The 26232-nt window shown below is 46.7% G+C and overlaps 1 protein-coding gene across 1 annotated transcript in view; it reads left to right on the forward strand.

Moving 5' to 3' along the window:
• Positions 1–24738, forward strand: part of LOC141052233 (BAR/IMD domain-containing adapter protein 2-like) — a 36388-nt gene extending 11650 nt beyond the window's left edge. The window contains exons 3-4 of the mRNA XM_073549422.1: positions 21946–22002; positions 24588–24738. Of these exons, the coding sequence (XP_073405523.1) occupies positions 21946–22002; positions 24588–24738 (208 nt within the window). The remainder of the gene's footprint in view (positions 1–21945; positions 22003–24587) is intronic.
• Positions 24739–26232: the final 1494 nt, after the last annotated feature.

The raw sequence follows: 26232 nt of genomic DNA on the forward strand, positions 1-26232 counted from the left end.
CGCTGGGTGCCTAGGGGGCGCTGGACGGCTGTCAGTGGACTCCTGCAGTACCCGAATAGCCCTTTCCTTAAAATCAGCAAAGTTCAGATCAGGGTTTTGCAGGGTTATTATACGCAACTGTCCTCTGTGGGTACTGGATAGGAGTCCTTCAATGAACTGCTCCTTTAACAGTTTATCTTCCTCCTTCACACTGTCAGGATCAACTTGCTTAACTGCTCCCAGCGCCTCCTGCAGGTTGAGAGCATAATCCCTGCTACTGTCCTGCGCCCTCTGTTTACAACCAAAGAACCTCATCTTGATTTCAGCTACAGGGCGAATGTCAAAGGTGCTCCTCAGCTTGGCCAGGATCTTTGCAACAGTCTCTTTATCAGTGTCCTGCCAGGCTTTCACCTCTCTCTGTGCTGCACCCGTTAGCTGTCCAATCAGGATATTCACTTTCTGGCTTTCAGAGAGAGGGTATACTTTAAACAAACTGCACAGTCTCTCTTTAAATTCACTCAGGGTATGTGACTCACCCAAGTACTGCGGTAGCCAGGCCGCTCCCGGTATGTAGGGCATAGATAGCGGCATTATGGAGATCGCTGCGGCGGGCGCTCCTCCTGGCGGTGCTACGGGGTTAGCACCGGCGCCTGCCGCTGCATCGGCGTTGGGCACGGACATCCCCTCCCCCCCTAGTTAACGTTAGCCAGGGCCGGGGGTTATGGGAGCTCACCGGCGGCCGCTTCACAGGCCCGACGCTCTGGGCTGTAGGCCTCAGCTCCTCCTTCTCTCGCGCTGTCCTCTCTTCCTGCGCGGCACTTCACTTCTTCGCACTCTGCAGCAGGCTCCGCCCACGAAGGCCTGCCCCTTCTTCACCCCGCGCGCGGCAATGGCGGCAATTGGCGCCAATTTTCGCACAGTCTTTTTCACAAACACAGTCTATGGCACACAGGACCCGGGGGGTACCAGGCTCCGTAATCCTGTTCGTGACGCCAAATTGGGTCGCCCCAGGGCTGTGGGGTACTCGGTACCGGGCCGGTGTCAGGGGAATGTGTCACAGCAGCGGTGACCCGGTCCGTGGCCCTGGGCGTCCAAGTAATGGGGGATGTAGTTAATGGAATGGAATAGTTCGTGACGCCACCTGTGGTGTTCGGCAAGTGAGATGTTAAGCCGACGCTGCATGCAGATCCACTGGGAATGATGGTAGGGTGCAGCAAAGGTGTAAAAGCTCCCCACAGGTGAAGCTGTAGTCCCAGGACAGTGTAGAAGTGATTGGCACAGGGATATAGCAGTGCCGTAAGGGTAGGAAGCAGACAAGACACAGCGGGGTGCAATTTCTGTACCTTTACTTGATAACTGCAGTCCGGGGTCCTGATTACAGATGGTAACGGAGCAGGCTAGCCTGGAAGCAATTCAGGGATTCTCTCTCAGCAGACGGGCTGTGCAGTCTCCTTCCTAACGCTGGTTTGAATGAAGCACTCCAGTACTAAGTTACTCTGAAGTTCCTCCTGTCAGATGTTCCCAAGAACCGTACTTGCACGGCAGACAGCTGTAGCCTCTCTCGGGGACTCCCTTCTCTGAGTCCTGGCTCTCTATCCAAGCTGCTGTTGTGCCTCAAGTCTTAGATGGGAGTCGGGCATTTACAGCCTCCTATTCCCCTGGTATCTGCTGTAGGACCATCAGTGCCCGTGTGGCGCCCCTGAGTCTTCAGTCGCCACAGAGGTACTGCACCTTCTCCTAAGGTGTAGTGCCCCACCATCCAGGTAAGGTGGGAACTCCTGACCACACTCCACACCTGCATTCCACACACAGGATAGTTCAGTGGGGCAACCTAACAGCCTCAAGCTGGGGGTTAGCAGAGCACCCCTCGTGGAACCCTGCTTCGTAACACGAGATGTGCTGGAAGGCGGGTGGAGTGAGATGATACAAAAGAGTGGGAAGAGTGAGAGTTAGTTGGAGAGAGAGAGAGAGAGAGAGAGAGAAAATGGGTGTCTGAAGGACGTGCTGCAGCAGGTCCCAGTGATCTGGGCTGCTGGCACGAGAAAGACCAGAGAAAGAGACTGATAAGATTGATAACCTAACCTTCCATAAGAGAGAGAGAACAGATCGGAACGAAGGAGAATAGAAGGTCGGTGGGTAGCTGGTTGAAGAAAGATAGAGAACCCTTCCAGTCCAGAGCGCATAGGCCGGGGCCCGGTTCCCGAGGTTAATTGGATCTTTATGTCCGGCAACAGACATCGGAGGAGTAGTGAGCCGCTAACGCCTTGCTCCCATCATAGACTTGGGACACAACAGCAACTGAATAGAGAGTCGGGACGCAGTGAGGAGTCCCCGAAGCAGGCTACAGCTGTCTGTCATACAAGTAGAGACTAGGAACACCTAGAGAGAGGCATTCCAGGGTAACTAAGTACTGGAGTGCTTCGCACCTAAAGGCGCATTGGAGGAGTCGTTCAGTAGAGGTACATGTTGGCGGAGTGTGGAAGGGAGAACCCTATCTGGCCTGGAGGTTGGCTGGAGCCCTGATCTGGAGAACACAGTACGGAGGCGGGCGTGTGTGTGAACTGCAAACAGTGAGTAAAGCCTTGGAACCGCACACCCTGGTGTCCTCCAGTTATTCCAGCACCGCTACACCTGGGTAACAACATCTATACCATTCTGCGCCTCTCCTCATCCATTGCACCTACACTGCCCTGGGACTACAGCTCCACCTGTGGGGAGCTACACCATCTTTGCTCCACCACACCATCAGTCCCAGCGGATCTGCATGCAGCGTTGGCCTAACACCATATTTGCCAAACACCACGGATGGTGTCACAAACTATTCTAATAAACTTTAACACCATTAACATCATCGTCATTGATATTGGACGCCCAGGGCCACGGACCGGGTCACCGCTGCTGTGACACATTCCCTCCTTGACACCGGCCCGGTACCGAGTACCCCGCTGCCCTGGGTGAGACGGGGTGACCCAATTTTGGCGTCACGAACAGGATGACGAGACCCGATGCTAACGGGTTCTGTGTGCCTTGGATTTACAACTTTTGAAAATGTGCAGAAGACCAAATTTAATAGACTGTAAAATGGACATTAGAAATGGCCGCTGGCGCGGAGAAGAAGGGTGTGAAGAGATGAGAGGTCCTAAGAAAAGGCCGCGAAGAGTCTTGGGCGTTCCCTGCCTGAATTACTATGTGACAGATGCATGGCCCACCCCCCCCGAGGGGTTCGTATACTGGCTTGGTATGGAGGTGCTGGAAGAAGACGCCGTCCCCGGAAGGAGGGGCAGAGGAAGCCAGTGGCCAGCAGAAGGGCGGAGCAAGAAGAACGCCAGAGCGCCATTTTGGAGAGTGAGGGAAGGAGGCCTGCGGAGTGCGGGGAAGTGCAAACCCCCGGCGCCATGGCTGACGGCTCCAACCCGATCCGCGAGATGAACTGTCGGCATTTGGAAGAAGAAATAGTCACGCTGACCACCCGGCTGCGGCTGAGGCAGGAGGCCTTGGGGAGACTGATCCGGCAGCGCGCCCAGGAGGGGCCTACACCCGCGGTACTAGCGACACCGGTACCCGCCGCTGCTACTCCGGATCTTTTCTTGGCAGACCCCACGGAGCTTGGAGCTGCTGCCATGCCACCAGCAGCGTACTCTGCCCCTTCTTTGCCGCTGATACCGGAGGAGTTGTACACAGCCCAGGGAGCTGAAGCGTAGGAAGAGGAGTCCCTGCTCGGACCTGGCGCGGCTGCGCAGGTCCCGCCAGCTGCCCCCGCAGAACCGGAGCTGCTTTTGCTGCTATTGGCTCCACCGCCATTCCCGATATCTCACCCGGCAGCGCCCGCTACCCCCACACCTGCACCGGAGCAGAGACTGCGCCGCCGGGAACTCCCAGGTATATACCCTGGCCTTCCTAATGGGTTGATGGGGAGGAGGAGGAGGACCATGCTGTTAGGGGTGCGGCTAGAGCTGGCATGCCCGATCCGACATCTATAGGCCAGAGGGGGGTCTGGATCGTTCTGGGACGGTGATCTCGAGATTCCTTCACTGCCAAGTCCCCAGGCAGTGGCTTGTCAGAGCCGACAATCTGTGGAACCTTAGGAGCTAGACCTCGTACCAGAACAGTGGAACCACCTATTGGGAAGGGACAGTTGACAGGTATGGAGATACATCATGGGTTCCATTTGCCACAGCGTGACGAAGATACCACCTCTGAGAACAATTCCAGTTCAGCTTCCAGAACCCCAGGAGGGGATCACCAGTAGAAGAATTATACTTTTTCAAATCTCGTGACCCAGGAGGGATTGTTGCACCAGTTGTGCCTTTGTCTTTTTGTTCATCATGTTGCCCAGTTTTTGATTGGCAGCGTTGTTTTGAAATGGAACTGTAGAGATCATAGACGCTGATTGATCCAAAAACATTTATTGTAAATAGTTTGTGCCTCTTTAGGTGCCCTTTCTTGGTTTTACATACAGTGGGGAAAAAAAGTATTTAGTCAGTCAGCAATAGTGCAAGTTCCACCACTTAAAAAGATGAGAGGCGTCTGTAATTTACATCATAGGTAGACCTCAACTATGGGAGACAAACTGAGAAAAAAAAATCCAGAAAATCACATTGTCTGTTTTTTTTCATTTTATTTGCATATTATGGTGGAAAATAAGTATTTGGTCAGAAACAAGCAATCAAGATTTCTGGCTCTCACAGACCTGTAACTTCTTTTTTAAGAGTCTCCTCTTTCCTCCACTCATTACCTGTAGTAATGGCACCTGTTTAAACTTGTTATCAGTATAAAAAGACACCTGTGCACACCCTCAAACAGTCTGACTCCAAACTCCACTATGGTGAAGACCAAAGAGCTGTCAAAGGACACCAGAAACAAAATTGTAGCCCTGCACCAGGCTGGGAAGACTGAATCTGCAATAGCCAACCAGCTTGGACTGAAGAAATCAACTGTGGGAGCAATAATTAGAAAATAGAAGACATACAAGACCACTGATAATCTCCCTCGATCTGGTGCTCCACGCAAAATCCCACCGCGTGGGGTCAGAATGATCACAAGAACGGTGAGCAAAAATCCCAGAACCACGCGGGGGGACCTAGTGAATGAACTGCAGAGAGCTGGGACCAATGTAACAAGGCCTACCATAAGTAACATACTATGCCACCATGGACTCAGATCCTGCAGTGCCAGACGTGTCCCACTGCTTAAGCCTGTACATGTCCGGGCCCGTCTGAAGTTTGCTAGAGAGCATTTGGATGATCCAGAGGAGTTTTGGGAGAATGTCCTATGGTCTGATGAAACCAAACTGGAACTGTTTTGTAGAAACACAACTTGTCGTGTTTGGAGGAAAAAGAATACTGAGTTGCATCCATCAAACACCATACCTACTGTAAAGCATGGTGGTGGAAACATCATGCTTTGGGGCTGTTTCTCTGCAAAGGGGCCAGGACGACTGATCCGGGTACATGAAAGAATGAATGGGGCCATGTATCGTGAGATTTTGAGTGCAAACCTCCTTCCATCAGCAAGGGCATTGAAGATGAAACGTGGCTGGGTCTTTCAACATGACAATGATCCAAAGCACACCGCCAGGGCAACAAAGGAGTGGCTTCGTAAGAAGCATTTCAAGGTCCTGGAGTGGCCTAGCCAGTCTCCAGATCTCAACCCTATAGAAAACCTTTGGAGGGAGTTGAAAGTCTGTGTTGCCAAGCGAAAAGCCAAAAACATCACTACTCTAGAGGAGATCTGCATGGAGGAATGGGCCAACATACCAACAACAGTGTGTGGCAACCTTGTGAAGACTTACAGAAAACGTTTGACCTCTGTCATTGCCAACAAAGGATATATCACAAAGTATTGAGATTAAATTTTGTTTCTGACCAAATACTTATTTTCCACCATAATATGCAAATAAAATGAAAAAAAAACAGACAATGTGATTTTCTGGATTTTTTTTTCTCAGTTTGTCTCCCATAGTTGAGGTCTACCTATGATGTAAATTACAGATGCCTCTCATCTTTTTAAGTGGTGGAACTTGCACTATTGCTGATTGACTGAATACATTTTTTCCCCACTGTATGTGACCCCTTTGTTAAGATAATGGTTACACAAAGACTCTTTGCGAAGATGATGTTTTTGAATGGACACTTTTCGAAGAATGATGTCTACCTCAAGGGACACTGCAAGAAATCCCGGCTGGGAGCAGTGTTCAGCACCTTACAAGAATTTTGAATGTTTTATGAAAAAGTATTTGATAATGTTGTGTCTTATGAAAAGTAAAGGTCTTTTATAGAATATTTGATACAGAGAATTAGAAAAGTTTTGAGATAGAATGTGAGAATTGAATAAAGACTGAAGAATTGAAAGTGACAAGTGACAGGCCAAGTGTAGATGGTCAGTGTCTTGCATCCAGTAGAGAAAGAGAGAAAAGAAAGAAGAAAAAGAAAAGAATAATTGTAATAAAGAAAATGTGTTGAGTATAGCACTTTGAATTAAGAATTGCACTTAGGTAAATTTTTGATACGAAGATAGGAAGTTAGTCTGTTTGTAACGTTTAAGAAATGTACCTCCTACATTAGGAAAGATTAGATAAGCATTGTTAAACAGCATTTAAAAATTTTTGTGTGTTCCTGTATTGTACCTTTTGTTGTCTTGCAGCCCGCGGACGTGCTGTGTTTAACGGGGGGTATGTGGCGCCCCTGAGGCTTAAGTCACCACACATGTACTACACCATCTCCTAAGGTGTAGTGCCCCACCATCCAGGTAAGGTGGGAACTCCTGACCACACTCCACACCTGCATTCCACACACAGGATAGTTCAGTGGGGCCACCTAACAGCTTCAGGCTGGGGGTTAGCAGAGCACCCCTCGTGGAACCCACTTCGTAACACGAGATGTGCTGGGAGGCGGGTGGAGTGAGATGATACAAAAGAGTGGGAAGAGTGAGAGTTAGTTGGAGAGAGAGAGAGAAGATGGGTGTCTGAAGGACGTGCTGCAGCAGGTCCCAGTGATCTGGGCTGCTGGCACGAGAAAGACCAGAGAAAGAGACTGATAAGATTGATAACCTAACCTTCCATAAGAGAGAACAGATCGGAACGAAGGAGAATAGAAGGACGGTGGGAAGCTGTTTGAAGAAAGATAGAGAACCCTTCCAGTCCAGAGCGCAAAGGCCGGGGCCCTGTCCCCGAGGTTGATTGGATCTTTATGTCCGGCAACAGACACCGGAGGAGTAGTGAGCCGCTAACGCCTTGCTCCCATCATAGACTTGGGACACAACAGCAACTGAATAGAGAGCCGGGACGCAGTGAGGAGTCCCCGAAGCAGGCTACAGCTGTCTGTCATACAAGTAGAGACTAGGAACACCTAGAGAGAGGCATTCCAGGGTAACTAAGTACTGGAGTGCTTCGCACCTAAAGGCGCATTGGAGGAGTCGTTCAGTAGAGGTACATGTTGGCGGAGTGTGGAAGGGAGAACCCTATCTGGCCTGGAGGTTGGCTGGAGCCCTGATCTGGAGAACACAGTACGGAGGCGGGCATGTGTGTGAACTGCAAACAGTGAGTAAAGCCTTGGAAGCGCACACCCTGGTGTTCTACAGTTATTCCAGCTCCGCTGCACCTGGGTAACAACATCTATACCATTCTGAAGGAAAAGCTCCAAAAATACATATCAAATACCTATGGTTAAGTCCCAAAGTTATGCCTCATACAATGCCCATAGCTACGACTCTAACTGAATATAGAAAACTGGAGGAAAAGAGTCAAACAACCTATATATAATGAATATTTTATTGATCCATAAAAGACACATGTGAGATACAGGACATGTAATATTAAGTAAAAATGGTCAAAGGGTGAATTAACCTGGAACAATGAAATAGACCTGCGACAGGCACAATGTAAATGGCCAAATATAATAGTGACAATACGGCAAGTAGATATATATCACATGTGAAATGACCAATTGTCCTACATAATGAGATATGCAATTATGACATAGACTGCAGACCGCCGCAAAAAACCCCTAAAGTAAACTGAATAGTTTCATATAGCTGCTGACATGCTGCAACGTTTGCAGCCACTGTGAAAATAGATAAGGTACTAAAATTACTATATGAGCTGAAGTAGCCCGAAGTGAAAAACAGTTGGCTGTTAGCATCGCAGCTGGGGCCAAAAGGTACACTGCAAAAGGGAGCTGCAAAGCGCTGCAGATTTACGTGTCATGGTAACATCAAAGTCATATAAGAGATATATTGCACAATGCCCACACAAAGAAAGGGGGGGAGTTGATAAGTCAACACATACCCATCATGTCCAAGGCCTGTCGCTGGTCAGTAGCCCCTACGCGTGTTTCGTGGTATAATACCGCTTCCTCGGGGGGCGGATCAATAAAATATTCATTATATATAGTTTGTTTGACTCTTTTCCTCCAGTTTTCTATCTATACCATTCTGCGCCTCTCTCTATGCATTGCACCTACACTGCCCTGGGACTACAGCTCCACCTGTGGGGAGCTACACCATCTTTGCTGCACCACACCATCAGTCCCAGCGGATCTGCATGCAGCGTTGGCCTAACACCATATTTGCCAAACACCACGGGTGGCGTCATGAACTATTCTAATAAACTTTAACACCATTAACATCATCCCCATTGATATTGGGCGCCCAGGGCCACGGACTGGGTCACCGCTGCTGTGACACATTCCCGGTACCAAGTACCCCGCTGCCCTGGGTGAGACGGGGCGATCCATCCGTACAGCCGTGGAGACCAGGCTCCAGTTCGTGCGCTCTCAAGCTGAGCGAGCTCACCTTCCGCAGATCAAACTCCAGCTTCTCTCTACACTTCACCCTCCACAGACTAACTGACCACTCCTTCCTCTTGGCCCTCAGAGGGCACCCCTCCCCTTAATCCTGGTTCAGAGTTCCCCCTGCTGGCCCGGAATGGAACTGTGTTGCATGTATGGATTGACTGAGAGAGAGACCCATCATTGCCTCCAAGCCTGGCATTACCATCCCCTGGAGGAAGGCAAAGCCACTGTGGCGACCATACTTCTGGGGGCGCCACACATGTCTTACCCTTAGTTGGGTTTTTAAATGTTTTTAAATGTGTGTTCACTACTGGATTTGTTGACAAATAAAATTTATATACTTTTTGTACTTATTGGTATCCTGTGTGGTTATTCATTGCATGGTCTTTTCTCTTGCTTTGCACGTCTCATACTTTCTTAGGCCCTAGGACTTATCTATGACGATCCGGACTGGGTCAGGGTGGCAGAGGACACTATTATGGGTCTGGTTCAGGGAAAGCGCTCACCCGAGTAGTACAGCTCCGAGTTCCATCGATTGTCCACTGAAATGTCCTGGGGTGACTCTGCGCTGAGAGGTCTGTTCATGTGTGGACTGGCAGATAATCTGAAGGACGCTCTGGCTCTCCATCCACCTCCCAGCTCACTGGAGGAAGCTATTACTCAGGCTATCCGCATGGATCAGAGGCTGCGTGAGAGAGGTATCGCACAGCATGAGGTTCCATTGCTTTATGCTGTTCCAATTGTTTTGCTGCTGTCTAACCTATGGAAGTGGGGGTTGCCAACCTCGAGGAGAAGGAGAGGAGACGGCGGCGTGAAGGAAAATTGTGGGTTTTTTTGTGGAGATCCCGGACATTGGAATAATGACTGCTCCTCCTGTCCACCGACCAACAGGCGACTGAGTCTGGGTGATTGTCGTGGAGGTCACCCAGACTCTCAGGTACCTTTTTCTCCATTGTCAAAAATTTTGTTGCAAGTGGAACTTTGTTGTGGGAGTGGCTCCATGTCCACTTCGGCCGTCGTGGATTGCGTGTTGTCCATGAACTTTATTAACTCTGACTTGGTGTCCAGGTGTAAGTTAGGGACAGTCAGGCTGGAGACTCCTATCCATGTTGTTGCCATTGACAAAACACCACTGGCTAAAAATGGCATCAAATTTGTTTCAGAGGAGTTTCTCCTTAAAGTGAGTTCCTTGCACCGGGAACGTATTTCATGCTTTGTTATGGACAATCTGCCTGGGGGACTGGTGTTGGGGTTCCTGTTATGAATGAGTCACCGTAGGAGGCAAAAGCAGAAATACAAGCTAAGTCCAGAAAACCAGAGAAGTTGGCAACTATCAGATTGCAGACCCCTGAACCTATCAACACAACTAGCAGTAGCCGTGGGGGGTTCCTACGATGCCCTAGACCCCTCGATCACAGCCGGAGAAATACATAGGCCTAAAGAAAAAAAGGGGAAATCTAAACTGCCCCAGAGCAGACCCCAAAGCAATAGGCAGCCCCCAACATATAATGACGGTGAAGCAAGATGAAAATACTAACACAGACAGAAAGATAGACTGAGCAAAGATGGGGCCCCAAAACTACCTAGATAGGAAAGGACAGGAAGGCTGCTGTCTGCAATCTGCCAAAACCCTATCAAAGACATAAGCCAACCAGCTGATATGAAAAAGGCCCTGAAGCAGCTAGGCTTCAAAACTGAATCAGCACTCAGGTATTTTCAGAAGACAGAGCTAAATGAATTCAGCACACCCCAGCAGGGAATGGCAGAAATCCAGAAAAACAAAGCAAAAACAAAGTCAAAGCACAAAAGCAAAAGGCCGAGCAGCAAACTTAGCTTTGGAGGAGCAGGAATTCAGACTGGTCTTTAAGGATCCCACAGAGAAATCACCCGCAGGGCAGAAGGGCTTCGGCAGCATTATATCCAGTCCGTAACTCCACTCAGCCAGTCACAATCATCAGCCTCAGGTGTTTGACAATCAGGCTCACTACCTTCTTTTACCAGAAGAGGGAGTTCCTCCGGCCTCAGTAATGAAGGGGAAAATGAACTCACAACAGTACCTCCCCCTTGAGGAGGGGTCACCGAACCCTCAACTATGCCACCAGGGCGATCAGGGTGAGCCCGATGAAAGGCACGCACCAATCGTTTGGCATGAATATCAGAGTCGGAGACCCAGGAATTATCCTCCTGACCATAACCCTTCCACTTAACCAAATACTGGAGTCTCCGTCTAGCCAGACGGGAATCCAGTACTTTCCCTACCTCATACTCCATGTTACCTTCAACCAATACAGGGTCTGGAGGTGCCACCCCCGGAACAACAGGTTCAACAAACCTCTTCAACAAAGATTTATGGAACACATTATGGATTTTAAATGTGACAGGAAGAGCCAAACGAAAAGAGACCGGATTAATAATCTCCACAATCTTGTAAGGTCCAATAAATCTAGGCTTAAACTTAGGAGAAGCCACCTTCATAACAATATTTTTTGATGATAACCACACCATATCACCAACCTTAAACTGGGGACCAATGGTCCTATGTCGGTTGGAAAACCGCTGGGCCTTCTCCTGGGAGAGAGATAACTTATCCACCACTTGGTCCCAGATCTGGTGCATTCTCTCCACCACAGTGTCAACACCTGGGCAGGCAGAGGCCTCCACCTGCCCTGAAGAAAATCGAGGATGAAACCCAAAGTTACAAAAAAAGGTGACATCAAAGTGGCAGAACTAGCTCTATTATTCAAAGCAAATTCGGCCAAGGGCAAAAATGAAACCCAATCATCCTGATCAGCAGAAATAAAACATCTCAAATATGACTCCAAGGTCTGGTTTGTTCTCTCTGTCTGCCCATTGGTCTGAGGGTGAAAAGCAGAGGAGAAGGACAACTGAATTCCCAGTCTGGAACAGAAAGTTCTCCAAAATCTAGACACAAACTGCACTCCTCTGTCAGATACAATGTTCTCAGGAATCCCGTGCAAACGAACCACCTGTTGTAAAAACAGGGGCACCAACTCAGAGGAAGACGGCAACTTAGGGAGTGGTACAAGATGAACCATCTTAGAGAACCTATCACAAATCACCCAAATAACAGTCATCCTCTGAGAGACAGGCATATCAGAGATGAAATCCATTGAAATACGGGTCCATGGCCTCTTGGGGACAGGCAAAGGCATCAACAACCCACTAGAGCGAGAACACGATTTAGACCGGGAGCACGTCCCACAGGACTGCACAAAATTCCTGACATCACGAGACAAGGAGGGCCACCAAAAAAACCGACTCACCAGATCTCTAGTACCAAAAATACCTGGATGACCAGCCAAAGCAGAGCAATGAACTTCAGACATCACTCTCTTCTTCCACTGGTCAGGAACATACAACTTTCCACTGGGACAACGCTCAGGTTTGTCCTCCTGGAACTCTTCCAGAGCACGTCTCAAATCGGGCGAGATGGCAGAAAGAACTATCCCTTCGCATAAGATGGTAGCAGGCTTGGTCACCACAGGAGAATCAGCAAGGAAGCTCCTAGAGAGGGTGTCTGCCTTGACATTCTTTGTTTCAGGAAGAAAAGAAACCACAAAATCAAAACGTGTAAAAAACAAGGCCCACCTAGCCTGTCTAGGGTTCAAGCGCTTAGCCGACTCTAGGTAAATCAAATTCTTGTGGTCAGTGAGGACCACGACTTGATGCCTAGCTCCCTCCAACCAATGTCTCCACTCCTCAAATGCCCATTTCATGGCCAACAGTTCCCTATTCCCCACATCATAGTTACGTTCAGATGGAGAGAACTTTCGGGAAAAGAAAGCACAGGGATTCATTTTAGATGTTACAGGATCCTTTTGGGACAAAACAGCTCCTGCACCAATCTCAGAAGCATCCACCTCTACCTGGAATGGAAGTGAGACATCAGGTTGCCGCAAAACCGGGGCGGAGGTGAATCTTCGCTTCAACACCTGAAAGGAAGAAACAGCCTCCGGAGACCAATTTAACACATCAGCACCCTTTTTAGTCAAATCAGTCAATGACTTGGCAATACTAGAAAATTTTGCTATAAATTTCTGATAAAAATTAGCAAAACCCAAAAACTTCTGGAGGGCCTTCAAAGAAGTGGGCTGAACCCAATCGTGAATGGCCTGTACCTTGGCCGGGTCCATTTCAATAGTTGACGGGGACAAAATAAATCCCAAAAAAGAAATCCTCTGTACTCCAAAAAGGCATTTAGATCCCTTGACATACAGGGAATTCTCCCTCAAGATCCGGAACACAGTCCGAATGTGTTCCACATGAGAATCCCAATCCTTGGAGAAGATCAAAATATCATCCAGATAGATAATCAAAAATTTATCGACAAAATCTCGGAAAATATCATTCATGAAGCACTGGAAGACAGAAGGGGCATTAGTGAGCCCAAAAGGCATCACCAGGTACTCAAAATGTCCCTCCGGAGTATTAAACGCCGTCTTCCATTCATCCCCATGCTTAATGCGAATAAGATTATACGCCCCCCTGAGGTCAAGCTTGGTAAACCAGCAAGCACCTTTAACTCTGGAGAATAGATCAGAAATCAGGGGTAACGGATACTGATATTTAACAGTAATTTTGTTGAGGGCACGATAATCAATACAAGGTCTTAATGATCCATCCTTTTTGGCTACAAAAAAAAAACCGGCACCCAAGGGTGACGAGGATGGTCTAATATGACCCTTCTCCAACGCCTCCTTAATATAGGATCGCATAGCCTCGTGCTCGGGTACAGATAAATTGAAGAGCCGACCCTTGGGAAATTTACACCCCGGGCTCAGTTCAATTGCACAGTCATAACTCCTATGAGGAGGCAGAGACGCAGACTCATTCTCACTAAATACATCATAAAAGTCCGCCAAATAATCAGGAACATCATGCGACTGAGGAGAGGTGGAAAACACCGGAGCCTCACTAAAGGCACACCGACAACCCCAACTCACCACAGACACAGATTTCCAATCCAAAACTGGATTATGAATCTGTAACCAGGGAAACCCCAGAACAACAGTATCATGCAGATTATGCAACACCAGAAATCTGCAATTTTCTTGATGGTCTGGGGCGACCCGCATTACCACCTGGGTCCAAAACTGGGGTTTATTTTTAGCCAAAGGAGTAGCATCAATTCCCCTCAAAGGGATAGGCGTCTGCAGAGGTGTCATCGGAAATCCACAACGTTTAGCAAAATCCAAGTCCATTAGGTTTAGGGCTGCTCCCGAATCCACAAACGCCTTGGCGGAAAATGTGGACAGGGAGCAGATCAGAGTAATAGCCAGAAGAAACTTAGGTTGAACATCCCCAACAGAAAATGTGTGTGCAAAGCGTTTCTCTCGTTTGGGACAGACAGAAATAATATGCGAGGCATCTCCACAGAAAAAACACAACTTATTACGCCTTCTGAACTCCTGACGCTGCTCTCTGGAAAAAACTCTATCACATTGCATAGGTTCAGACATTTATTCAACAGGTGGCAACACCTCTCGTGCAGCTTTGCATTCGCGCAAACGCCGATCAACCTGAATGGCTAATGACATAGAATCGTCAAGACCAGAGGGAACAGGAAATCCCACCATAGTATCTTTTACGGCTTCTGACAACCCCTTCCGAAAGAGAGCAGCCAAGGCATTATCATTCCAGGTAGTAAGTACTGCCCACTTTCGGAATTTTTGACAGTACAATTCTGCAGAATCACGACCCTGGCTCAATGCCAGCAGGGTCTTTTCAGCCTGATCAATGGCATTAGGTTCGTCATACAACAACCCCAAAGCTTGAAAGAATGCGTTCACATTAGTCAGAATAGGATCATCTGGTTTCAAAGAAAACGCCCAATCCTGGGGATCGCCACGCAGCAAAGAGATGACAATTTTAACCTGCTGCGCGGAGCTCCCTGACGAGTTAGGCTTCAAGGCAAAAAATAATTTACAATTATTTTTGAAATTCAAAAATTTAGACCGATTCCCAAAAAATATATCAGGTGTAGGAATCTTTGGTTCAGCAGCATGTGAATGAGCAAGGTAGGCGGAAATTCCCCGCACTTCCGCAGCGAGCTGCTCCACACGATCAGACAATTGCTTTATCTCCATTGAGAGAAAAAAAATTCCCCCTACGGCCTCAGAGATATAGAGGAAAAAATATACACACTTTTTTTTTTTTTAACAATTCTTTCCTGCTATTGAGTACCCTAGAATCTGCGGTATGGCGGGTGATTCTGTTATGAATGAGTCACCGTAGGAGGCAAAAGCAGAAATACAAGCTAAGTCCAGAAAACCAGAGAAGTTGGCAACTATCAGATTGCAGACCCCTGAACCTATCAACACAACTAGCAGTAGCCGTGGGGGGTTCCTACGATGCCCTAGACCCCTCGATCACAGCCGGAGAAATACATAGGCCTAAAGAAAGAAAGGGGAAATCTAAACTGCCCCAGAGCAGACCCCAAAGCAATAGGCAGCCCCCAACATATAATGACGGTGAAGCAAGATGAAAATACTAACACAGACAGAAAGATAGACTGAGCAAAGACGGGGCCCCAAAACTACCTAGATAGGAAAGGACAGGAAGGCTGCTGTCTGCAATCTGCCAAAACCCTATCAAAGACATAAGCCAACCAGCTGATATGAAAAAGGCCCTGAAGCAGCTAGGCTTCAAAAACTGAATCAGCACTCAGGTATTTTCAGAAGACAGAGCTAAATGAATTCAGCACACCCCAGCTGGGAATGGAAGAAATCCAGAAAAACAAAGCAAAAGCAAAGTCAAAGCACAAAAGCAAAAGGCCGAGCAGCAAACTTAGCTTTGGAGGAGCAGGAATTCAGACTGGTCTCCAAGGATCCCACAGAGAAATCACCCGCAGGGCAGAAGGGCGTCGACAGCATTATATCCAGTCCGTAACTCCACTCAGCCAGTCACAATCATCAGACTCAGGTGTTTGACAATCAGGCTCACTACCTTCTTTTACCAGAAGAGGGAGTTCCTCGGGCCTCAGTAATGAAGGGGAAAATGAACTCACAACAGGTTCCCCTGGTTGCAATTACATAATCCTGTGATTAATTGGGAATCTCGGGACATTGTTAAATGGGGTCCCAATTGTTCTAAGAAATGTCTTGTTTCTGTATCAGTGTCATCCGTTAGTCTTTCGGAGCACCTGAAGGACTTTGAGGATGTGTTCCCTGAAAAAGGAGGCTGAGGTTCTACCACCACACTGTCCATTCGATTGTGCTGTTGATCTTACTCCTGGTGCCAAATTGCCCAAGCCCATCTGTACAATCTCTCTGCCCCTGAGCGGGCCGCTATGAAGAAGTATATCTCTGATAGCCTCCGTAAGGGCCACATTCGGCCATCTGTCTCTCCTGTGGCGGCGGAGTTCTTTTTCGTGAAGAAAAAAGATGGTGGTTTATGCCCATGCCTCGATTTTTGAGAACTTAATAAAATCACTATAAGAAACACTTATCCTCTTTCACTTATACCCAATTAGTACAATCAATTGTCGGGGGCCAAGTGGTTCTCTAAGTTGGACCTCAGGGGGGCATACAATCTCATCCGTATGCGGGAGGGGGTTGAGTGGAAAACTGCATTTCTCACCTCTGAGGGTCTGTTTGAGAACTTGGTTATGCCCTTTGGCCTGACTAACGTGCCAGCAGTATTTTAAAATTTCATGAATCATGTTTTCTCAGATTTTATTGGGCGTTTCATGGTAATTTATTTGGATGACATTTTTATATATTCTTCTGACAAGCAGAGTCACATGGGCCACCTCCATGCGGTTCTTCAGAGGCTTAGGGAGAACTCACTATTTGCTAAACCAGAGAAGTATTCATTCTTTGCTCAGGAATTGTCCTTCCTAGGGGTCATTTTGTCTGCTGAGGGGTTTCGTATGAACCCTAGGAAGGTACAGGCTATTGTGGATTTGGTGCAACTCAGAGAACTCAAAGGTCTTCAGCGTTGTCTGGGTTTCGCCAATTATTATAGAATGTCAAACCCCTCACCGATTTAATTCGTAAGGGGGCTGATCTTTAAAACTGGTCAGCTCCAGCTGTTGCGGCGTTTTCTTCTTTAAAAACTGTTTCATGACCGCCCCTGTATTGGTTCAACCTGATTTGTCTAAACCATTTATCGTAGAGGTGGACGCCTCGGAGGTGGGAATGGGGACTGTATTGTCCCAGGGGCCTACCACATTGCCTAACTTAAGGCCCAGTGGCTTCTTTTTGAGAAAAATTTCCTCTGCTGAGAGGAATTATGATGTGGGTAACCGTGAGCTATCGGCCATGAAATTGGCGTTTGAAGAATGGAGGCATTTTTTGGAGGGGGCTGTCCATCGTATCACTGTCATTACAGATCACAAGAATCTGTCGTCCATCGAGTCCACCAAACGTCTGACTCCGAGACAGGCAAGGTGGTCACTTTTTTTCCCCTGATTTCAGTTTTCTATTACTTTCAGACCAGGGTCCAAGAATGTGCGAAGGCTGATGCTTTATCTCGTAGCCTGGATCCAGGTTCACCTCCTGGACCTCCTTCCTCCATTCTTCAGCGCAGAGTGGTGGTGGCTGTGGTGTCCTCGGCATTGGAACGAGAGATTCATGAGGCCCAATCTCTTGCTTCTTCGTCCATACCTGATAATAAGCTCTTTGTGCCTGTTCAGTATCGGTTAAGGGTGCTTCGGGAATTCCATGACTCAGCTCTGAGTGGGCATCCTGGAATCTCGGCCACATGTAAAGCCATTACCAGGTTGTTTTGGTCGCCTTCATTGGCTTCTGATGTCACTGGGTTTGTGTCTTCCTGTGAAATGTGTGCTCGCGCTAAATCCTCTCGTAACTGGCCGGCTGGGGAATTGATGCCACTGCCAATTCCAGATAAAACGTGGACTCATCTGTCCATGGATTTTAGCACTGATCTTCCTCCCTCTAATGGCAAAACCGTGATCTGGGTAGTTGTTGATAGGTTCAGCAAACAGGCGCAATTTGTACCTTTGGCAGGCCTCCATAATGCTGAGACTCTATCTAAATAGTTTATTGAGCATGTGGTCTGATTGCATGGTGTGGTGTCTGATAGAGGAGTGCAATTTGTGGCAAAATTCTGGAGGGCTTTTTGTAAAAGGCTGGGTATCAGTCTGACCTTTTCATCTGCCTACCATCCCGAGACCAACGGTTAGACTGAAAGGACTAATCAGTCTTTGGAGTAGATATTGCGATGTCTTGCTGCGTCCAGACAGGATGATTGGTGCTCTGCGGTACACATGGCAGAGTTTGCATTCAATGATCGTGTGAATCAGTCCACTAGTACTTCCCTGTTCTTCTGCAACTATGCGTTTCACTCTCACTTTGGTGTGTTTTCCCGACTGGATTCGGGGTGTCCAGGGGCTGATTCGGCCTTTTTGCAGTTGGGGGAGATCTGGGGGGAGGTTTAGAGAAACATTGGGGAGGCTCAGGGCAAGTATAAATTTTTTACGGATAAGCAACGTTCTGTGGGGCCGGCCTACCAGGTGGGGGATAAGATATGGATATCCACCAAGAATATTAGATTGAGGATTCCTTCTGCTAAGTTGGGTCCCAAGTTTATTGGCCCTTACGAAGTTTTAGAAGTGGTTAATCCTGTGGCCTTCTGCCTGCGCTTGCCTCCGTAGCTGCGTATCCCCAATGTATTCCATAAGGCGCTTCTGAAGCCGTTGGTGCCTTCCTCTGGTGAGTCTCCCTTGCTCCCGCCACCTGTTGTGGTAGATGGCCAGACCAAGCATGAGGTGGAACGGGTGGTGGATACTCGTATGCTCCGCCGTTCACTTCAGTACTTGGTCCATTGAAAGGTTACGGTCCTGAGGACCGGTCGTGGGTGCCGGCGCGTTCGGTCCATGCGGATCGGTTGGTTTGGGCCTTTCACGCTCGTTGTCCAGGGAAGCCTGGGGGTCCTGTGGCCCCCCATTGAGTGAGGGGTACTGTCATGATCCAGTCCAGAGTTTGTTTTCTGCTGTCTTCTCTTTGGACTGGCCATGCGGGGGATAATCTCCTCTGCCTCGCTCTGGAGCTGGCTGGGCCATTTCAGTCCTCTGCAGCCTGTGGGCCAGCATCAGCTATACTGCAAGCTTCCAAGCTAGTGCCTCTGACTTGTATTCTTTTAGTGTGCCTCCTGCCCCTGATTACCGGGACTTGTGTATGACTTGGCTTGATCTCTGGACTCTGCTTCTGGTTTTTCCGTTTCTGATACCACGCTTTCCGACTGGCTTTTGACCCTCTGGCTTGTACTCTGACAACGGCTTACGTCTTACGTTTCTGATACCACGTTCCTAGTAAGTCCTGATTTCTCGCTCGTCCCTGACTACGCACTTGCTGTCTCCCTTGGTATTTCTGCTCCTGACAGTTGCTGACTTCGGCTAGTCTGACCACTCTTTCATTACCTGTGAAACCTGTACTGTTGCTCTGTGTTACTACGCTGTGTGTGTGGGCAACCTCTCTTCCCTCACCATCCCCCCTGGTGGAGGTTGCGCTGTACTGCACTGTAGTACGTTACAGATGACCAGTCTAAAGCACTTTAGATAACTTGGCTAAACCATCATTCTTCTGGCAGCTATTTTGGCCGTCTCTCTCAAAATTGCTCACTTTGCCGAGCGCTCTAGTGCTCTTTATGAGAGAGTCACTGACCGACATGTCTGTTGGCGGCTCATCTCTTAAGAACAAAAGAAATCTAAAATCAGACATGTCTGATCATTATCTTCCCTGACAAGTGTCAAGGGCCCTAGTACACTTTAGACTGACGGCCGAACTTTTCGATATTGGCACATACTGCCAGCGTTAGTCTAATGTGTATGGGGTCCTTAAAGCTCACAGTAGATCAGGGGAAAGGATTGGACAGTTGGGTTTAAAGTGCCTGAACCTTTTGTTCTCAACAAGACAACAGAAAAGAAAAATCACCCATAATGTCCACTCAAATAATTTTTATTATACCTCAGGTTAAAAACATAATGGAGCATGTAAAGTCAATATACAGCAGAATAGGATGCAACAACCAGGAAGGATATATACAAAGTATTCTGTAATGTCGCTATAACAAAGGCTGCAATGTAAAAATACCATACATACATCCAAATTTAAAGTGTATATATCCTTCCTGGTTGTTGCGTCCTATTCTGCTGTATATTGACTTTACATGCTCTATTATGTTTTTAACCTGAGGTATAATAATTATTTGATTCTATCTGAAACTAAATCTCTCTAAAACTGAACTTCTTGTGTTTCTCTCCTCTACTAACCTCACTCTACCTAACATCGAAATAACCCTGAAGGGTTCAACCATAACTCCCAAGCAGCATGCCCGCTGTCTTGGGGTCATATTCGACACTGAACTTTCCTTTACTCCCTATATCCGATCACTCACTCGCTCTTGTCACCTGCATCTTAAAAACATCTCCAGAATCTGACCTTTTCTCACCTTTGAAACTGCTAAGACTCTTACTGTCACTCTTATTCATTCTCGTCTGGACTACTGCAACTCTCTTCTGATCGGTCTCCCTCTTACCAAACTTTCTCCTCTCCAATCCATCTTGAATGCGGCAGCCAGGGTCATATTTCTGTCCAGCCGCTTCACCGATGCCTCCATCTTGTGCCAGTCATTACACTGGCTACCTATTCGCTACAGGGTCCAGTATAAACTCATCTCTCTCATCCACAAACCTCTCCACTGTTCTGCACCGCCTTATATCTCCTCTCTCATCTCTGTCTATCGCCCTACACGTGCCCTTCGTTCTACAAATGACCTAAGACTAACATCCCCCGTAATCCGAACCTCGCACCTCCGTCTCCAAGACTTCTCTCGTGCAGCTCCAGCTCTCTGGAATGCACTTCCCCAGATGATCAGACTGATACCTAGCCCCGACCTATTCAAGCGCGCTTTGAAAAACCATCTCTTCAAACAAGCCTACCACATCAACTACTCAGTAAACTAACTTTGCCCGGTTCCCTCCTTCCAAATATTATTCTGAATCTGCACCCTACTATTCATCTGTCTCCACACCCTCCATGCACACGATAACTGCACTTGATACTTGACTATTGCACTTAAACACACGGGCTGTTGGCCGGATCATGCAACTTTATATGAAAATCCCGATTTATAATTGCCAGACCTGAAATAACAAGCACTTTTCACCTACTGTGTCCCCCCCCCCCATTTCCTTGTAGATTGTAAGCTTGCGAGCAGGGACCTCACTCCTAATGTCACTGTTTAAATTGTCTTAACTTGTATTGAATTTATTGTCTGTACATGTCCCCACTTAATTGTAAAGTGCTGCGGAATATGTTGGCGCTATATAAATAAAAATTATTATTATTATTATTATTATTTGAGTGGACATTATGGTCGACTTTTCTGTTGTCTTGTTAGTAGCTGTCTCGACTGTCCACATAGTAATATCATAGTCCTACGTGGTGTGGTGAAGGGTTTTTGATATTAACGAACATAATATAAGCACTTTGCATAGACTGTTTACACCCACCTTTTGCTCTCCATTCCTTTTGTTCTCAGGGTGATAAGCTGCCCCCAGAGGTGTTTAGCAGACTCCTGTCTTCCTAATGAGCTGAGGTCAGGAGACATAACCCAATTAGATAACAGCAATGTTCACATGTCCAGTAGTGATCCATTTGAACGGATCTAGGACCTATCTGTTGCAAAAAAAAGTTGGATCCAGTAAGCAAAAAATGGATCCGTTACAAAAGATGGAAATATGGACGGCTATTTAACGGATCTGTTTTCCATAGACTTCAGTGTTAAAAAAAACGGATCCAGCAGAGAGCAGTTATTTAAAAATGGACTAAAATGTTGCGTCTGCACAATTTTATTTTGCCAACGGATTACTACTGGATCCGTTCTGATGACTACTGCTCATGTGAACAAAGCCTAAGTGTATAGTCAGGCTTACGTTAAATCACCTTTAAAAGGGATTCTCCGGTCACCTGATATCGATGACTTATCCTAAGCATAAGTGTTCAGTATCAGTTTGGTGGGGTCCAACACTGATCAGCAGTTTTTAGCTCCGATCGTGGCCGGGTGTAAACGTTGCACAGAGCAGATCAGCTCCTACTCACTTGAACAAGTAGAGATAATAAATAGATATTATATAGGACTGGCTTTACTTACTGCAACTTATCCTTATTTTTCCTCCCTTTTGTCTTCATAGGACTGGCTGGTTTCCTGAGGCATATGTAAAACCTATGGATGCTGATTTTAATTCCAGGTAAGACACAGTTGATGATGTATAAAGATGGGCGCTGTTCTTATTTCAGTAATGTGTTAGAGTAATGGTTGCACCTACCGCTTCCATTTATCCTCACCTATCCTTCAGTTGACCTTGATGGACATATGTCTTTTTTTGAACCCTACTAACTATGGAGCAAAAAACAAAAAAAGAATATATCCGCAGCGCACTCTCAGTTATAAGTGATGCAGTCCACAAGAAAGACCAGAATCCGCTGACCTACATATAGTCCCAACCAGAAAAATTGATGGATAGTACAAATGTGGAAAAATTGCTCCATGCTGTCCAACAATTTTTTGTTTGTAACTATGGAGCCATCCTGATGATCACGCTTACTACAGTAAGTATGGTGTCACGGGGCAGTAAGGGGAAAACAGATGATGTGGAACGGGGGCCCCTGAACTGCCTCTCAGGCTAAGGGGGAGCCCTGTCTTTCCTTAACTTGGGGGTACACTTAAAGATAGTGAGGCCCAAGTCCCCAACCTGTCCCTGTCTCCTGTTTAGCCCTGAGCTAACCCCCAACCCCCTCCCCAGGAGGTGAGACTGGGAAAAAGTGTACCACCCAAAAAATCCAAAGGAAATATACAACAGAGAGGGTAAAAATAAACAGAACTTAGCTTGCTCTGCTGCAATGCTCCTGGACAGCAGAGATAGCACTTGACAACAGCAAACAACTGAAGCACCACAGAACTCAGCTCCTGAACTCCAGCTTGGTGGGTCTCCCAAGGGAAAGTGTATGACCAACAGTGATTAGCAGCACCTGAACTCCTTTTATAGGAAGGAGGGGGAGAAGTCACCACCTGCATACAGTTGTGGCCAAAAGTATTGACACCCCTGCAATTCTGTCAGATAATACTCAGCTTCTTCCTGAAAATGATTGCAAACACAAATTCTTTGGTATTATTATCTTCATTTAATTTATCTTAAATGAAAAAACACAAAAGAGAATGAAGCAAAAAGCAAAACATTGATCATTTCACACAAAACTCCAAAAATGGGCCAGACAAAAGTATTGGCACCCTCAGCCTAATACTTGGTTGCACAACCTTTAGCCAAAATAACTGCGACCAACCGCTTCCGGTAACCATCAATGAGTTTCTTACAATGCTCTGCTGGAATTTTAGACCATTGTTCTTCGGCAAACTGCTCCAGGTCCCTGATATTTGAAGGGTGCCTTCTCCAAACTGCCATTTTTAGATCTCTCCACAGGTGTTCTATGGGATTCAGGTCTGGACTCATTGCTGGCCACCTTAGAAGTCTCCAGTGCTTTCTCTCAAACCATTTTCTAGTGCTTTTTGAAGTGTTTTGGGTCATTGTCCTGCTTGAAGACCCATGACCTCTGAGGGAGACCCAGCTCTACATTATGCTGCAAAATGTGTTGGTAGTCTTCTGACTTCATAATGCCATGCACACGGTCAAGCAGTCCAGTGCCAGAGGCAGCAAAGCAACCCCAAAACATCAGGGAACCTCCGCCATGTTTGACATTAGGGACCGTGTTCTTTTCTTTGAATGCCTCTTTTTTTTCTCCTGTAAACTCTATGTTGATGCCTTTGCCCAAAAAGCTCTACTTTTGTCTCATCTGACCAGAGAACATTCTTCCAAAACTTCCAAAACATTCTTCCTGGCTCTCCTACCATACAGTCCCTTTTCATTCAGACGCCGACAGATAGTACGGGTTGACACTATTGTACCCTCAGACTGCAGGGCAGCTTGAACTTGTTTGGATGTTAGTCGAGGTTCTTTATCCAACATCCGCACAATCTTGCGTTGAAATCTCTTGTCAATTTTTCTTTTCCGTCTACATCTAGGGAGGTTAGCCACATTGCCATGGGCTTTAAACTTCTTGATGACACTGCGCACGGTAGACACAGGAACATTCAGGTCTTTGGAGATGGACTTGTAGCCTTGAGATTGCTCATGCTTCCTCACAATTTGGTTTCTCAAGTCGTCAGACAGTTCTTTGGTCTTCTTTCTTTTCTCCATGCTCAATGTGGTACACACAAGGACACAGGACAGAGGTTGAGTCAACTTTAATCCATGTCAACTGGCTGCAAGTGTGATTTAGTTATTGCCAACACCTGTTAGGTGCCACAGGTAAGTTACAGGTGCTGTTAATTACACAAGTTAGAGAAGCATCACATGATTTTTCGAACAGTGCCAATACTTTTGTCCACCCTCTTTTTTATGTTTGGTGTGGAATTATATCCAATTTGGCTTTAGGACAATTCTTTTTGTGTTTTTCATTTAAGACAAATTAAATGAAGATAATAATACCAAAGAATTTGTGTTTGCAATCATTTTCAGGAAGAAACTGAGTATTATCTGACAGAATTGCAGGGGTGTCAATACTTTTGGCCACAACCGTAAATAAACACATGCAGTAACATGCAGTAACCCCGGTGGCCACCAGGGGCAAAAACTCATATTAACCCCAACGACCAAAAAGGAAAAAAAAAAGGTTTAAATATGAGGAGCTCCAGATCTGACAGATCAAAAAAATGGATCATGACATATGGTTTCTATACGTGATATGCTATGATTACAGAATTAATCTGTCCATGCAGGCCTACCATGCTGCGTAGCGCACACAGTGCCAGCGATCTCCTGGATGCTACGAACGATATCCCACAGCCGGACTACAGGCAGAATGCCGCAGATCAGAGGTTTATCCCCAAGGCTTCCAATGCAGCTCCTCCAATGAACAACAGTGTGTAAAAGTAAGTGCAGCAGCCCTCCCGGACTTCACACAAGGGACTGAAAGCACAATTATTAAAAACTCTGATTCAACACATTTCATTGAATCATAGAATGTTATAGTTGGAGGGGACCTCCAGGGTCCAACCCCCTGCTCAATGCAGGAGTCACTAAACCATCCCAGATAGATGTCTGTCCAGCCTCTGTGTGAAGACTTCCATTGAAGGAGAACTCACCACCTCTCGTGGAAGCCTGTTCCACTCATTGATCACCCTCACTGACAAAAAGTTTTTTCTAATATCTAATCTGTATTTAACTGTTTCTTTATCATACTTTGCAATGACGTGGCCCATAAACACTCCAGTACTAACTAGGCCATCTTCTCTGACAATGACCCACTACTTGATGTAGAGACTGAGGAATATATTGTGTAACTGTCATTTTATTTTTCAAAATATTTAGTTCACATAAAAATAAGAAACTTTGTAATTTATCATATTAGTGAAATCTGCTTCTTTCTCCTCCTGGACTGATTTTACATTCTTAAATTTCTCAATTTTCAAGTGAAACCTGCCTCTAGAAAATACAGATTTTCCCATTACTGAGCGAGGATTTGACAGTTGATGCTGATAAAATCCTACGACGAACCGTAACAGTTGTTTTAGAAGAATTTGCAGCGGAATGTCTGTGTAGACCTCTAGCTCCTCCTCCTTCTCCATGTAATTTCAAAAGCACCAACTGTCTTCTCCTATCTCAAAAATGGAAACATCTCTCTTTACTGAAAACCAATTTTACTTGTGATTTGAGAGTGAAAAATCAATTCGGAATGTGAAAGAAGCAGATTTCTCTTAAAAGATATGCCAGTAATTCCAACTTGTTTATTTTCGTAAATGAAAATTAAAATGACGGTTACTCTTTAAGACAAAAGCACATGTATTCCTGTAAAAATGGGATTTTTGCTGCCTACACAACGCTTTGCTCAGTAATAGCACAGTCTAACACTGCATGGTTATACAGTCTGTAAGCTCCCACATGACCTTTCATCCTTTCCCCCTACTGTATATCCTCGGAACCCCACATACTCTCAAACTCGTCTCTATTCCCAGCAGGGTCCCTTTAGCTCCATCCTCACATCTATGACACCTGAGCCACACTTCTGGTGGATACAGGATGAAAGCTCTGACTGCTAAATGTATGATCCTTGTGTGCAACCCTGCATGGAGACCTCCAGACCGTTATAGAATTGGGGTTAGATCTATACACACATATGAGTCCACAGTGTGGAAGAAACTCACTGCAGGATGTGGGTTGTGGGTGTGTGTGCTAGGCATAGGGTATACATACAAATTACATTATTGACACTTAGGGCGCAGTCAGATGGCCGTACAAATCAGACCAAGATCGGAACGCAATTCTCGTACTGGCTGGTGGCTATCCAGACTTGAGCATGGCAGCCTCATATATTTCTATGCAGCTCTCGCTCTCGGGTGGGGGAGCCGCCGGTCAGTCCGTGCA

The sequence above is a fragment of the Dendrobates tinctorius genome, unplaced genomic scaffold (genome assembly GCF_039654945.1).
Source record: "Dendrobates tinctorius isolate UK_male_01 unplaced genomic scaffold, ASM3965494v1 ptg000159l, whole genome shotgun sequence".
Classification (NCBI taxonomy): domain Eukaryota; kingdom Metazoa; phylum Chordata; class Amphibia; order Anura; family Dendrobatidae; genus Dendrobates; species Dendrobates tinctorius.